Genomic DNA, 14,647 nt, shown 5'->3' with positions numbered 1-14,647 from the left:
AGGGAGCTCTTGTGGGGAGGTGTGGCCCCGCTTCCAGGGAGGCTGTAGTGAGCCTGAGGACCACTCCCCTGGCGCGCCCCCCAGCCGTCTGCTCCGCACACCCTTTCCGGCGGAAAGGCCTTGCCGGGCCCGTAAAATCTCCACCTAACTCGGCCGGGGCGGGGGAGACTGTCACCTTGCGTCAGCGGGGTATGTCGTGGGAAGCAGGGCGGGGGGCGGCTGGAGAGCCGGCCCAGCCTGCGGGGACCCCGAAGCCGGTGAGGGTGTTCAGCTGCTCCGTCACCGTGTCACCACGCAGGAGAGGGCCCAGTCCGGGGGGCTGCGGGACGTGAGGTCAAGCACCCACTCGTGGTCGAGTTGGGCCCCCGAGGTGTGGGAGACGGGAGGGGCGGAGAGTTAACCCTCCGGCTCGGGACCTGGGAAGGGAGGGGAAAACCTTGGAACCGAGGTGGCAGAGGACCCGCGGCGACCGTTGTCTTGCGGTGCTCACTTACTGACTCCCTGGAGTGGCTGATCTATCTCCAGAAGCGAGGGGTTTTCCGGCGGCGCCGTGGCTTAGCTGGTTAAAGCGCCTGTCTAGTAAACAGGAGATCCTGGGTTCGAATCCCAGCGGTGCCTCGGTCCGCAAAAGGCGGAATATTATTGCTGCAAGGGCAACGCGCTTCCAACCCTCCCCAAGGCTTTCTTCGTGAGGCATCTTCCGGAAGATTCTTATTCTTCCCCCGCCTATCCCACCTGGAGCTTCCGCTCCCGCGCACTTTTAGTGGAAATTCGGAGGCTGACTCTCGCTTCGCTTTCACGAACGGGGGTGACGCGGGCATCCCTTGCATTCGAGGACGTGGGACCCTGGGCTGGGGCTCGGGCTCATTTTGCTGGGGCCGTACTGAGTCGTGCGCGGGGGGGGAAAGCGGGAGGACCGCGGCTTCCGCAAGGCCGCGGCCCGCAACCCCCGCCTCCATCGAGACGCACGCGCACACACGTTCCGAGGCGGAGGGGCGGGGCCGGCGGGAGGCGGGTCCGTTGATAGGCAGCTATAGTTGCGCAGGCCCGAAGCCGCACGCGGCTGTGATGGCCGAGTGGTTAAGGCGTTGGACTCGAAATCCAATGGGGTCTCCCCGCGCAGGTTCGAATCCTGCTCACAGCGTGTGTACTTTTGGGAACACGCGTTACTGCCCTCGGGGAGAGAGAAAGCCATTTGTTTTCCCAGTGCTTCCTTGCCTTGGAGAAGATACCGCATTTATTCTCGGGGCCTCCGCCACCCGCTATCAGCCCGCGAGCGCCCCCTTGCGGGCCTTACGCTCCGGCCTGCGCTTCCTCCCATGGGTGTGTCCTGTAAAAGTCACTTAACTACTAATTTGAATTCTTCACGTCCCCAAACCCGGGTGGCTTCTCAGGGTTCTTCGGCAGTCGTCTTACATCCCCCTTATCCCTACCGCCCTGCAAGTCTTCCATACGACTGTTTCATCCCTTTTGTCACCCCAAACCACGAGTCCCTTCTTCCTCCCTCGGCCTTCCTGGTTCACTGAGAAAATAAGGCATTCTGGAGAGATTTCCCCATCGATATCTGCAATCGCACCTGCCTACCTACCTGACTGCCTACCTGTCTGTGGTTACATGCTCCATGCTCTTCCCTTCCCTCGGTGGTGTAGACGAACCTTCCACCTAACCAAGGCCAACCCCTGCACTTACTAGATCTCCCATTCCCCTGGCTCACAAGGACTCAAGGACCCTGCTCTCCTTCCTGTACCATCCGTTTTCCTCTCTAGCTGGATCACTCCCACCAGCCTGCATGCGTACTGAAACCTATTCCAGTTTGGAACAAGCAGGGCAACAAAAGCTATCCTGACACCACACACACCCCCTTCAGCTCCCACTCCTCTCTCTGTTCCCCTCTTCTGCAAAACATATATCATATACCTACTCTCCCCCAATTCCATCTTCCCGTTCTCCTTTGAGCCCTCTCTAATCAAGTGCCCCTCCCACCCCATTCTTCAAGGTGCTCTTGTTAACAGGTTCCCAAAGGACCATGCATTGCTAAACCCATTGATCACTACTTATGGATGCTTACCCTCCCCTTACCCACAGACTTCTTTGCTTGTTGATCACCTCCTGGATCTCTGCATGTCAAAGTGTTCCCACCGTTCAGTTTTCCAGCCTCTTTATCTATACTCACTCCCTCAGTGATCTCTTTAAATACCAACTAATAATACATTAATACATCCAAAATGTTCATCTCCAGCTCCACAACTCTTTCCTGAATTACAGATGCATATATACTATTATCTCCTTATCATTTCTGCTTGGATATCTAATATCATTTCTGTTTGTGATATCTAATCACAAACAAAATGACCAAACCAACTCCTGGCTTCCCCCCAAAATGAGCTTCACCTGTAGATCTTCTATCTCAGTAAAGAAAAATTCCATTTCTTCAGTTGGTCAGACTAAAAGCTTTAGGATCATCACCGATTTTCTCTCTCTCACGCACACGCAGTCAGCAGTTTTTTATTTAAAACATGTTAAAAACTTGGCTACTTATCACCATGTCACCACTACACCCTGGTCCAAGCCACCCACATCTCTCACTGAGATTATTACAACAGCCCCTAGATTATTTCCTTGCTTCCTTTCTTTTCCTTGTTCCTTTGCAGTCTGCTCTGAACACATTGGGCATAGTGATCCTTTCAAAACATAAATCAGAATCTGTCATTCCTCTCTTCAAAATCTTCCAATGGGATAGCAATATGAATTCATGGTTTTTAACTAGTGACATATAAACATACATACATAAACAAACATACATATATACATATGTATTTCCCTCCTCTTTCCACGGAGAAAGCCTACAAGGAATGATACACAAATAGCAATAAGCACACAAGTGACCAGATCTTGGTTACTAAATACCATTCTCCTCTAAAATGAACCAGGGCTCCTAGGGAAAAAAGGCTGATTCCAGGGCTTCAGTTAGGGAATTATAAGATGCTCTTGGAACATTTTGTTGCACAGAAAAGTAATGTTCAAAGAATTTTGGGTATCTATAAAAAAAAAAAAAAGACGTAACAGCTAGGGGTTACAGCTAAAGGAGCTCCCGTTGGCTAAATCTGGGACAAATCGAGCATTAAAATAAGTAGTGATTGTGATGGATTATGATTCCTTAAATCAGATAAGACTCCAAAGTTCATATCAATATAAATAAATAAAATGGGAAGGAAGGGGACGGCTCTTTTTACGGTAAACTGCCAACTAATAAATATAGAGTTAGAAATCATCAATGAATACTAAAGTAGAGGGTGAACCTTAATGGGGCTGTAAGTAGCAAAGAGTCTCAAAGTATCTTCCCACAAATTACATTAATTACTCCTCGGGAGGGGGCCAATAATAACGTTCCGGTGGACAGCCCTGGCCAACACCATCTAACCACGTGACCAAAGACAGTATCAGTATTGAGGCAAGCTGACCTGTGTCTTCTGACGTGACAACACGGAGGACCGAGAAGGACCTGGTGTCACTTCCGTGGTGATGTCCCTGCCAAAAAGACATGATCTGAATAACTTGATTCTAACCGTGAAGAAACATCTGACAAGCCAAACAGAAGGACACTCTACAAAATTACAGTCCTGAACTCTTCAGAACCGTGAAGATCAACAGCGAAGATTCTTCCAGATTAAATGAGACTGAAAGGACCTAGCAGTGAAACACAACCACGTGATCCTAGACTGGCTCTTGAATCAGGACAAAAGAGCTATAAGGACATCCCTGAAACACTTTAGGAAATTTGAATATGGACCGGAGGATTAAGTAATGGTATTATATTAATTTTGATACTGATAACTGTACTATGTAGTGTTAAAAGTGCTAGAAACAGAACAAAACAAAAAAAGCTAGTTGTGGGGGTGGGGGGCGGAAGAGCCCTCCAATGGGCTCTCATCTCCTTCAGAAATGGGTGAAGCCTGACAAAGTCCATGGAACCTCCTAGAAGGCCCCAGGTGATCAGGCCCCGCCCCCCCTTTATCGCTCTGATCTCAACTCTGGTGCTACCTTCACCCCGGCCGACCAGGCCAGCCTCGTCCGGTGCCGCCATCTCCTCCTTGACAAGCCAGGCATGTCGTCCCTCAAGATTTTTCCTGCCTGGTCTCTGCCTGGAGAGCTCTTCCCCGAGGCACTCCTGTGTAGTTCTCACCTCTTAAATTTCACCTTCTCGGTGAGTCCTCTGATCATACCCTCTGAAATTACAATTCCCGCTCTCTGCTCCTTTTCTGGCTTTTCCCCAAAGCACTTAACCACCACCTGACAAATACGTTTTGTATAATGTTCCTGTGACTGTTTCCCCTGCAAGACCGTCTGGCCAGTGAGGGTGGGGATTATCCTGTTTTGTTTTGGGTTTTTTGGGGTCTTCTATCCTGATTCATCCCTTGCCCCCCCCCAGGGGGCGGCCTGGTCCTCCTACTTCCCAACCCCCAAGCCCCCAAGACCCAACCCTCCAGGAACTCCCCCTACCCAGGACCCAGGGGGTCCCAGGAAGCCAGCCTCCCCTTTGAAGAACAAAGAGGGAGGAGCTGAGCCTTGGAACCCAGGCCTGGGGAGACGTCCCAGCGGGGGAGGGGAAGCTCGGGACCCTCCGCCAGCTGTGCTGTCTCAGTTCCTGGCGGTGCCTCCCGCCTCCCTAGGGGCCCAGCGCGTGTGGGACACGAGCTCCCCTCCCCCAAGCCCAGATGTGGTCGCTGTTGATGGCGGTGGCCAGGAAGAGGCCCAGACACCCATACACACACCATGTGCCCGGGACCCACACCCAGGCCCACACTGACAGAGACCTGCAGTCCACACAGAGACCCCCCCCCCCCTGCCACCAAACCCTCAGAAACACTGGGCATCTGCCTGGAGGGTGGTCTCTCAGCCTCATATCTGCACAGGAAACCCTGCTGGAGAAAATCGTGCAGCCAGGACAACTGGCCTCAGGTTTTGGGGGCTTGATGTGTCTACAATTTGGGAGGGGGGCTTTTAAAGAAAATAATACAAAGGTGGGTTTTGTAGAGAGATCACAACAACTCACAAATTGGAAACGCTGACCAATGCCACCCATGTCACCAAGTCCAGAAAAACAACTTCTTTGCCTTAATGAGCAGCCTGCACATCTCTGTAATACTTTCTACAGACTAGCTACCGGTTCTATCTCCAATCTGGCTTCTCCTCCACCATCCACGTCCTTATAGTGACAAGAGCCACTGGACCCATTCAAATGGTGTGTGCCCGCCCTGGCTTTGCGCCTTCATGGCACAAGGCCTGGTGACAGACACAGGTGATGGCAGCTTCCTGGAACTCATTCCCACACCAGGGTAGCCAGGCTAACCCATTATAGGTGGAAGTAACTGGGAACCACCTCAACATATCCCACGAAACCATACATTGTATGTCTCTCCAGCTCACCTTTCCCGGAACTGGATCCCAAAATGGCGCAGCCACTCCAACCCCAGAGGGAAAGAGTGACAGGCAGGCAGAGTGGGAAGAGACAGCGGTCTTCACCGTTTACAGTTAAAATACCTTACTTTTGCCAATCTTATAGAAGCACATGGCCATGTGAGCATATCTGCTAGCCCCCGCCCCCCGCCAGGAGCCTGTGCAAGCGAGGGGGTCCTGAAGCATAAACTGAATTACCGTCGTGGTGAATTGGCCTCTGCACTTGAAACTTTTGATCCCACATCTCAAATGGACTCTCAACCTGCCTAGAAATCCTAATCCTCTAGCCTACGGGGCTTTTCCTACTCTCCAAAACGAACGTTTCACACCTTCTTTCTCCGCAAACGACCTGAGCTCTCTCCCTTCCAGCAATGAGCTGGACTCTTTCTTCTTTGAGGAAATGAGAGCAACCAGGAGAACCTGGCTTATTCTCCCTGCACCCCAACTGACCTGCACCCTCTGTCTCCCCCCATCTGCCTGTGGGTGAGGAGCCTTCCCTACTACCGGAGGCTGATTTCTCTACCTGGCACAGGAGTCTGCTGCCCCGCCCCCACCCTCCTCCCTGGCCTACTCCCTTCGGCCTCCAGGACGGTCTGTGCCCCTATGTGCCACACACTGTTCTGCTCACCATTCATGGCAGAACTTGCTGGAGATGTCTACAGCTGCTGTCCGCATGCCTTCACTCCCATTCTCCCATCAACCCACCCTAGTGGGACTGCACTCAGGCACCCCTCCGCTCAGGTCATCTGCAATGTCCAAGATGCTAAGCTGATGGTCGCTTTGCTCTCTTGTCCTTACCTGACCTCCCAGCAGCTTAGCTAGACCCGGTGGCTCCCTCCTTCACAGACTTGCTGTTATCCTGGTTTCCCAAATTCTCTGTCCCAGGGACACTGGCCCTCTTTCTCTAGCTCCCACCAGCAAAGTACATTCCTGCCTCAGAGCCTTTGCACTTGCCCTGTCACCTGCTTTCAGCAGGCTCTGCTGGGCTGAAATATCACCTCTTCCTAAAGGATGTCTCTGACCACCCAGAGTAAAGAAAGCGGGACTTCGCTCTCAAGCCATTGCCCCGGCAGGTTGCCCGCCCCCCGCCCCACCCGCACCAGCCTAATAACCATGTTGTATTATTTTCTGCTTTCTTAGTTATTTTCTGTACTCCCCTCCTCCCATAATGTAGCTTCAGCAGAGCCCAGACTCAGTGCACTCTGAGTGCCTACCCATACTTGGCACCCAAGAGGCACCCCATAAATAATCGACTGAGTGAGTAACATCCGCAGACAGATGCCCAGATTGTTGTACAGTTTCCTGCTGGGAGCCACGGTCGCGGCTGCGAGTAGCGAAGAGAGCATTCCGCGTCACTGACACAATCCAGAGACAGGAAACCCCCAGATGAAATAGACAGGCTGAAACAAACCCGAGGCAGAAAGTGGAGGCCGAGCAGGCCCAGGGCGAGCTCCGGAGAGCGACCCAGATTCAGCGAACCACAGACCCGGGCTCGCAGGAGGCCGGGCAGTCGGCGGAGCCCAGCAGGCAGCGGCGCGGCGAGGCGGGGGTGGGGGTGGGGGTCGGGGTCGCCCCCGCCCCAAGGCCCCCCCGCTCCCCGCCGGCTCACAAGTGGCCGCGGCAGCTGGCGAGGGCGCCCGGCCGCCCGCCGGCCCGACGCGTGCGGGATCAAAGCGGCCGGGAAGCGGCGGGCGGGGAGGAGGCGGGGGGCTCGGAGGTGTGAGCGAGCTTCCCAGGGGCTGGCAGGAGCGTGGGAGCGCAGAGTGCAGGGCGGCGACAGAGACCCGGAGAGACCGCGAGAGATCAGAGACCCAGGCCCGCCGGAGACGAGCCGCGCGGGCGGGAGAGGCCCGGAGCTAGAGACGCACGGACACAGGTGCAGACCCAGCGAGACCACGCGGGCGCTGCTAAGACACCTGGAGAGAGACAGAGCCCCCGAGGGGGCCGCGGGGGGCGCAGGAAGACGGCGGCACCAAAAGGCCGGGACCCACGGACTTAAAAAAAGCAGGCGTGCTTCAGAGAGAACAGAAACTAGGAGAGAGCGAGCGAGGAAGAGAAAGGGCCAGAAGAGCCCGGGACTCGGGGAGCTTAGGGCGGAAAGGCCCCGCCCCTCCCCTGCGGAGGGTGGGAGGACCCCCGGGGCAGGGATCCGAGCAGCGTGTCCTTTCTCAGGGTCACGCCTGCGGAGGTGCTGGGGGGGGGGCGGAGGGAGGGGTGTGGAAGGCAGCAGGACCCCCGGGCTGGGCGGACGAGAGTGGGAGGATCTTGCGAATCCGGATCTGGATCCAGAGCCTCCAACTCTGCCATAGGATAAAAAAGTTGAGTATTAATATTTGCTAGGAATGTTAAACAGAGATGCTTCTTAGACATTTCATCAGACTTCTCCCCATTTGGGGACAAGGAAAAAAAAAAAAAAAGAAGCGAAGGAACACTGCATTGGCCGGGAATCGAACCCGGGCCTCCCGCGTGGCAGGCGAGAATTCTACCACTGAACCACCAATGCAACCGACAACCGCTCTTTAGTGGCCCTACCTGAGCTTGTAAGAGGTGGAGACGGCAGTGGTCAGGCAGAAAGTGTAGGCCCGGGGCTCTGGGAAGGAGTGGCCCCGAGTAGCTGACGTGGGTGGAGCGCCAGACCATCCTTCCTCCCGCCCGGATCCGGCCACCCGGCCATAAAGTCGCCCCATATGGCCAGGGGCGGCCCCACACTCGGGTGCGAACAGCCCGGGGCCCCGAGCCTCGCGTGCAGGTGAGAAAAACTCAGCCCGAGCGCAGTTTCCCAAGGAGGGGGGCGAGGGGGGCTTTGGGGCCACACATCTGCGCTCCCATTTGGCCCAGGTAGGGGGAGGTGGGATGTGCTGGCGGCCCTGATCCCAAATGGGAGCGCCCTCCCCAAGGTCTGTGTGTCTCCGGGCTCGGGCTTTGGCAAGGCAGGCTCCGTGAAACAAAACAAAACAAAACCCCAAGGTGTGGAGAGGCCCTGGGAGGGCTCGGAGAGCCTCGTCGGCCCCTGACTCCGCAGCTTATCTTCCGACTCGGTCTGCAACCTTGTCTTTCCGTGTCCTTGTCCCGGGCGGTCTGGCTGTCCCGTGAAATCTCTGATTTTATCTTCTCAGACACTTTATCTGGAAGCCTCCGAGTGTTCACGCACCATTCTGCAGAGGGTCATGTTCTTGGTTTGAGGTGGGTGTTGATCCCTTTTTGTATCTCTTTCTTGTCCCTTTAAGAAAACTGCCTGTTCCCTGCTCCCCGATGGGGTGGAGGGGTCCCCAGGAGCAAGCAGCAGGAGCACGACTTAGGTCAGGTATCCTGGAAACCATGCACCGACCGGAACCTCCTATAATTAGTTTTGAATCAAATACTTCTAAGTGGGAAGGTTTCTCCACCTCCTGCCCATGCTTCAAAGCCTTGCTTCCTCTTCCTTGAGGGTCCCGCTCCTTCCCAGTCCAGCCACCCGTCAGTATGACCCTCTCCCCAGCACCTGCTTCACTCTGCTCTGTAATAGCTACTTGATAACACACGTCTTTCCCCCTCGATCCTGTAAGGGTAAGCTGGGCCTGTAGTGCTTATGTAGTATGAACGACCCAAGCCTACACCAGTGTGCGTAGTGCTCGGGGAATGGAGTAAGATTCACTAAGATCGCACAGAGCGGCTCCTTCACCCCAGGTGAATTAGACAGATTCACCCAGCACACTCAGGTGGCTCCCTTACCCAATTAGGAGGTGGATTTTGAGGGAAGGTGTATAAGATCCAGTCTGGGGGTTGAGGGATGCTATCTTTTATTTCAAAGTCGGTGGGGGAACAGAGAGCTCCCAAGAAGCTGCGAATGGTGGTTGGCGGGGGGCGGGGGGGGGGACGGGGGACTCTGAACTTCATTCCTGAGTCCTCTCCCAGATCACCTCAACTCCCCCTCCCCCTAATAACCTCCTCCCTTCAGCTGGGTTCCACCTCATTATACAGCCTTAGGGGCCTTAAACCAGCCAGTGCTGCATTGGCCCCTCATTTCCCACACTCCCAGGCCAGTTCCACTCCTTCCCCTCCCCCTTGCGCTCCTCCCCTTTCCGGGAGCCTCGTGCCCCGGGCCGCACCGGGAGGGATCCGGGTGCCGAAGGGGGCGGGTCCGGGTCCTACACACCCCCCCCCCAACCCAGGAGCCTGCGGGATATAAGGCGCCAGGCGGGCAGGGGCTCGGTCCACACCAGGGTCCGGAGGAGCGATGGTCACTCGGGATCGAGCCGAGAATAGGGACGGCCCCAAGGTGAGAGGCGGGAGGGGAGGGAGCAGAGGTCCTTGGTCCGGTCAGGGGACCGGGTCCCTGAGACCCTGGGGGAAGGGAAGAGCCTGGAGGCGCAGAGTTGGAAGGGGGAGAGGTGCGTGGGGGGACCCAAGGAGCCAGGAGCTGGAAAGGAAGCTGCAAAGTATGAAGAAGGGGACAGGGTCAGGGCAGGAGCTGCGTGGGCGGCAGAAGTAGAGGTCTTGGGTTTGGGTAATGGGATGTGGCACCTTGCGGCTTGGAGGGCGTGGCAGGGGGCACGGATTTGAGTGAAATAAGCAAGGGGAGCACAGAGCTAAGGGAGGCGGGTGGAAACTAAGTGCCAAGAGGCTAGGCACTTGCTCCACGCGCTCCGTGAGCCAGAGCTGGCCCAGGGCAGCCTTATAGAGAAGGCCCGGAATGCACTGGTTCCAGAGGCCTGAGACCGGGTGGAAGCTTTTAGAACCAGTGGAGTAATGTGACTGCATAGACGGCTTAGAGGGAGAAGAGGAAGCGCGGTCGCGCTGGGTATCTCCCTTTCTACACTCAGGGCCGCCAACTCAGAGCCCGGCACCTTGCGGGCCACGTGTCTGGGCGCAAAGAGAGCCCCCAAAGCTCTCCACTGAGACAGAGAGACTGCACGAGACGGAGACGTAGAGAGAAAAGAGGAGGAGAAGGAGAGACACAGAGAGGGGAGGAGGGAGGACGAGACTGAGAGAGGAGAATGCAGAAGACCCGGGAGAGAGAGGAGGCGAGCTACAGACATTGACCCTAGGGGCGTTGGGAGCGGGAGCGGAGAGGGACCCAATGGGCCCGGCCCTAGGCCCTCGTTGGGGGTGTCCGGGAAGGGGTGGGGGCGGGACTGTCCCAGCCGCGGGATCCGAACGCCGGCGCGGCCGCGCTGAGTCTCGGTCCGGTCGGCCCGCTCTCCCTTTCCTGCTGGTCGCAGATGCTGAAGCCGCTGGTGGAGAAGCGGCGCCGGGATCGCATCAACCGCAGCCTGGAAGAGCTGAGGCTGCTGCTGCTGGAGCGGACCCGGGACCAGGTCAGTCCTTCCACCGCCCCCGGAGCGTCCCCAGCATCCCGTCCTCGCGACCCAGGGCCTCCTACTGGGGTGGGGACACACGCTGCACTGGCGACCCAGGCGCCAAGGCATCCTGACCCGAGTCCCGCCCTTGGAATCCCATCCCAGAGCCCCCTCTCGCTCTCAGAACGGGATCTTCATGGCCACCCCTCGGGTCTGTAAGTTTCACACCCGGCTCTGTAAATTTCACTCCCAGGGTCGGTCAGTGTTCAACCTCGGGGTCTGTAAACGCTCGCTCCTCCTCCCCCACACCCCCTCGAAACAGCCTGCAGGGTGGTTCATTTCAAGTCCCTGGGTTTGCTGTTTCAAACCCCCTCCTCACCCTGTGGGTTGGTTTCATCCCCTCGGGTTGGACGGTGTAGTCTCAAGGTTTCCCAGGGCCATTCTTGGTCATCGCCACTCCGCATTCGGTCGCGCGCTCCGTGGGCAGCGCGCACACGCGATCGGGGGCACCCCCAGCTCCCGCATCCGCCCTCCCTTCTTCCCCCTGCCACTTCCCCCTCTCTCCCCACCCCTCTCTGTCTTTGCGCCCTCCCCCTCCCGTCTGTAGAACCTCCGCAACCCGAAGCTGGAGAAAGCAGAGATACTGGAGTTCGCCGTGGGCTACTTGAGGGAGCGAAGCCGGGTGGAGCCCCCGGGTACAGCGCGGGGGTGGGGCAGCGGAGGGCGGGAGGGGGGATTCACGGAGGCCCGGGGCCGGGGTAGCTGGGGCGGACCCTGCGATGGACGGTGGGCTTGGGGAGTGGTAGGCTCTGCTCCGAGGCGAGGTTAATAACACCCGCGCGTGTCTGTCTCTGTGTCTCCCTCATTTTCTCCCTCTGTCCGTCCATCTGGCTTCCTGTCTCTGTGCGTCTGTCGGGCCTCGGTATCTCTGCGCCCCGCCCCTTCCCTCACCCCTGCTGGGCCCCTGCCCTGCCCGCCGGTGCTCCCGCCGGCCGCACCCGCCGCCGCGGCTCCAGGGGTTCCCCGGTCCCCAGCCCAGGACGCCGAGGCGCTCGCCAGCTGCTACTTGTCCGGCTTCCGCGAGTGCCTGCTTCGCCTGGCGGCCTTCGCGCACGACGCCAGCCCGGCCGCCCGCGCCCAGCTCTTCTCCGCGCTGCATGGCTACCTGCGCCCCAAGCCGCCCCGGCCGGAACCGGTAGATGCGAGGCCCCAAGCGCCGCGCCCACCGCTGGACCCCGCCGCCCCGGCGCCCGGCCCTGCGCTGCACCAGCGCCCCCCAGTGCACCAGGGCCCCCGTAGCCCGCGCTGCGCCTGGTCCCCGTCCCCCTGCTCGCCCCGCGCCGGGGATTCCGGCGCGCCGGCGCCCCTCACCGGACTGCTGCCGCCGCCGCCGCCGCCGCCGCCGCCGCCGCCGCCGCCGCCGCCGCACAGACAAGACGGGGCGCCCAAGGCCCCGCCGCCCCCGCCGCCCGCTTTCTGGAGACCTTGGCCCTGAGCTTTGGGGGGTGGGGCGGGGGCAGGGGCTGGGGGTGAGGTAGAGACTCCAGCCCGAGGGCAGCAGAGGGACCCGGGCGTCGGGGCTAGCAGGTGTTGGGGAGGGCGGCGGGGCGCGCGGGCGCAGCGCGCGGGTGAGATGTGGTCTATATTAGAGTATCTATATAAATATATATTTCCCTGGTTCCTGTCCCTTTTCCCTGCCCCTCCCCCCCTTGCGTCTAGGATTGTACCCTCTCTGCCCCCGGCCCAGCCCCAGTCCCCTCCCGAGTCCCTAGTGCATGGAATAAAGTGGTTATTAAATCCCCGTGTGTCCCCGAGCCAGGGGCCTGCCTTTATGTCGGCGTCCACGCCCACTTTCCTTCTGTCTCCCTTTCCTTCTGTCTCCCGCCCCTCCCAGTCCTGCTCTCCATGGCCCAAGCCCCGGGGCAGACAGGTAAGTAAAGAAGAGAGCAGAGCGGAGACTGAGGTTGAAGCTGAAACCAGGTGGAAAACACTGAAATAGGGTAGGGGGAGAAGGGATGGGAACCTTTACGGAAAAGCCGGATAAAGAGGAAGGGGAAAAAAAAAAAAATTGAAATAAAATCGACTCTGGTGGGATTCGAACCCACAACCTTTGAATCGCTCTTTCGTCACTAGAAGTCCAATGCGCTATCCATTGCGCCACAGAGCCACCTGGCGGGCGGCGGCGTCTGACGGCTTACGGGTACTAGCATGCGCAAGGGGCGGGGAGGGAGAGGGGTGTGAGGGAATTGGGCGGGGCGGGCCAGGAGCGCGTGGTTGGGACCTCGCAGGCCTGCCGGGGAGAGGTAGCGGGCCAAAGGCACGAGAGCCAGGTGGGAGTGCGGGCGCGCACGGGTGGAAGAGACAAGGAGAGAGAGCAACCGAGCAGGAGCGAGCCAGTACAGAGCTCCGGCTGCCCGCTTGGGGGATGCTTCCAGCCCAGGCGCACCCCACTCCCAGATGTGGCCCCACCCATGAAAATAAACTTGTTTCGTTGCAAATATCGGTGTATCTCTATTTCCTCCGCCCTGTTTCGCCGTTCGCTGCTCCTGGGTCTGGGGTTTCCAAAGAAGGCCCGCTGACTTAGAACAGTCATCGCGAGCCTGTCTCGCCCCTCTAGTCTCTTAGGAGGACTACGGGGAGGACTTGCTTCCACGCAGGTAGCGTGGCCGAGCGGTCTAAGGCGCTGGATTTAGGCTCCAGTCTCTTCGGAGGCGTGGGTTCGAATCCCACCGCTGCCAGGATGGAGTTTTTCTGGTGGCCTCTGCATCCTAGAACTCCTAGAACTCCTAAACCCCCTACCCTGGCTGGGATGTATGCCTCTTGTTTTTACAAGGACTGCTTGCAGTGATGGCACCATCCCCTCCATGCTACTGGGGACAGCCTGGGTGGTGTCAGCCAGAACCTGGCGGGAACCGCCAGAGAGACCTTCGATTCTTCGTAACTGATGTCCGCAGTAAGGCGTCCTGAAATTGCGTTCTCTCTCAAAACTGGTGCACCTTGCTCTTATCTTTTAAGTGCTGACTGCGTGTTTGGATGGTGTGCCGGAGGCTCCGATTACCCGGTCTGAGAAGCCCAAAGGACAGCGTCTTCGTTTGCTTTCCTTCTCAGACCCTCTTGGGGAACGAGAAACGCTCATACACGAAGCTGAGAAATAACGGTACGAATTGAGGCAAAATTCAAGGTTCCACCGAGATTTGAACTCGGATCGCTGGATTCAGAGTCCAGAGTGCTAACCATTACACCATGGAACCCACTTCTGGGTGGTTTCTTCTGGGAGTGTACATAATACTGAAGTTCTTGCCCCTCCCATTCTCCCATTCACAGAAAAGAAAACAAAAAACACCTACCTGAAGCGGTGGGCGCCTCTATGGAGCTCCTGAGATACGAACTGAGATGCGCTGTGACGTGTAAAATACACACCACACTTAGAAGACACGGTACTTACTGCAAAGAAGATTGTTAAAATTTCATTAATAATTTAAAAATATTGATCACGGGTTGAGATAAGATTTCATTGGGTTAAATAAAATGTTATTAAAATTAATCTCACCTGGTTCTGTTTACTCTTTAATGTGCCCACCAGAACATTTAAGTTCGCAGGAAACATCTCTACTTTCCCTCCACTCTCACTCGTTCTACTTTCTGAAAACTAAAAATCCTTGCCGGGGTTACTATCAGTTCTTTTTTAAAGTCATGTAACAGCACTTTTGTTATTCTTTTTTTTTTTTTCCTTGCTTTTGTTTAAAGGAATACGGATATTACGCGTACTCAAGAAGAGATATATACTCCTGGGGAAAAAAAAAAAAGCAAAAGCAAACGCCCGAACAGGGACTTGAACCCTGGACCCTCAGATTAAAAGTCTGATGCTCTACCGACTGAGCTATCCGGGCTCTTGCTAAGCATGTGCACTA

General features: G+C 57.0%; 1 protein-coding gene and 7 non-coding genes across 9 annotated transcripts; 4 read left to right on the top strand and 4 right to left on the bottom strand.

Annotated features, from left to right (window-relative positions):
- The first annotated feature begins 544 nt into the window (after positions 1-544).
- On the top strand, positions 545-618 carry TRNAT-AGU. The gene has a single exon. It is a non-coding gene; the product is annotated as a tRNA-Thr (tRNA).
- Positions 619-1,062: 444 nt separating this feature from the next.
- On the top strand, positions 1,063-1,144 carry TRNAS-CGA. Its single transcript has one exon. It is a non-coding gene; the product is annotated as a tRNA-Ser (tRNA).
- Positions 1,145-7,703: 6,559 nt separating this feature from the next.
- On the top strand, positions 7,704-12,231 carry HES7 (hes family bHLH transcription factor 7). Of its 2 annotated transcripts, XM_027626561.2 has the most exons (5): positions 7,704-8,206; positions 8,574-8,640; positions 10,659-10,754; positions 11,344-11,431; positions 11,753-12,231. In XM_027626561.2, the coding sequence occupies exons 1-5, from the start codon at positions 8,145-8,147 to the stop codon at positions 12,229-12,231; spliced, it is 792 nt and encodes a 263-aa protein (XP_027482362.1). In that variant the 5' UTR covers positions 7,704-8,144. The 2 variants fall into 2 exon arrangements, with proteins under 2 accessions (XP_027482362.1, XP_027482363.1); XM_027626562.1 differs by lacking the exons at positions 7,704-8,206; positions 8,574-8,640 and adding an exon at positions 9,674-9,715.
- TRNAG-GCC lies at positions 7,890-7,960 on the bottom strand. The gene has a single exon. It is a non-coding gene; the product is annotated as a tRNA-Gly (tRNA).
- A 585-nt stretch (positions 12,232-12,816) lies between the features above and the next one.
- TRNAR-UCU lies at positions 12,817-12,903 on the bottom strand. Its single transcript is given in 2 exon segments — positions 12,817-12,852; positions 12,867-12,903. It is a non-coding gene; the product is annotated as a tRNA-Arg (tRNA).
- Positions 12,904-13,392: 489 nt separating this feature from the next.
- TRNAL-UAG lies at positions 13,393-13,474 on the top strand. Its single transcript has one exon. It is a non-coding gene; the product is annotated as a tRNA-Leu (tRNA).
- A 441-nt stretch (positions 13,475-13,915) lies between these two features.
- TRNAQ-CUG lies at positions 13,916-13,987 on the bottom strand. The gene has a single exon. It is a non-coding gene; the product is annotated as a tRNA-Gln (tRNA).
- Positions 13,988-14,553: 566 nt separating this feature from the next.
- Positions 14,554-14,626, bottom strand: TRNAK-UUU. Its single transcript has one exon. It is a non-coding gene; the product is annotated as a tRNA-Lys (tRNA).
- Between the last annotated feature and the right edge of the window lie 21 nt (positions 14,627-14,647).

The sequence above is a fragment of the Zalophus californianus genome, chromosome 16 (assembly GCF_009762305.2).
Source record: "Zalophus californianus isolate mZalCal1 chromosome 16, mZalCal1.pri.v2, whole genome shotgun sequence".
In the NCBI taxonomy this organism is placed as follows: Eukaryota; Metazoa; Chordata; class Mammalia; order Carnivora; family Otariidae; genus Zalophus; species Zalophus californianus.
Note: the sequence above shows the minus strand (reverse complement) of the source record. Positions and strands in the feature narration are given on the sequence as shown.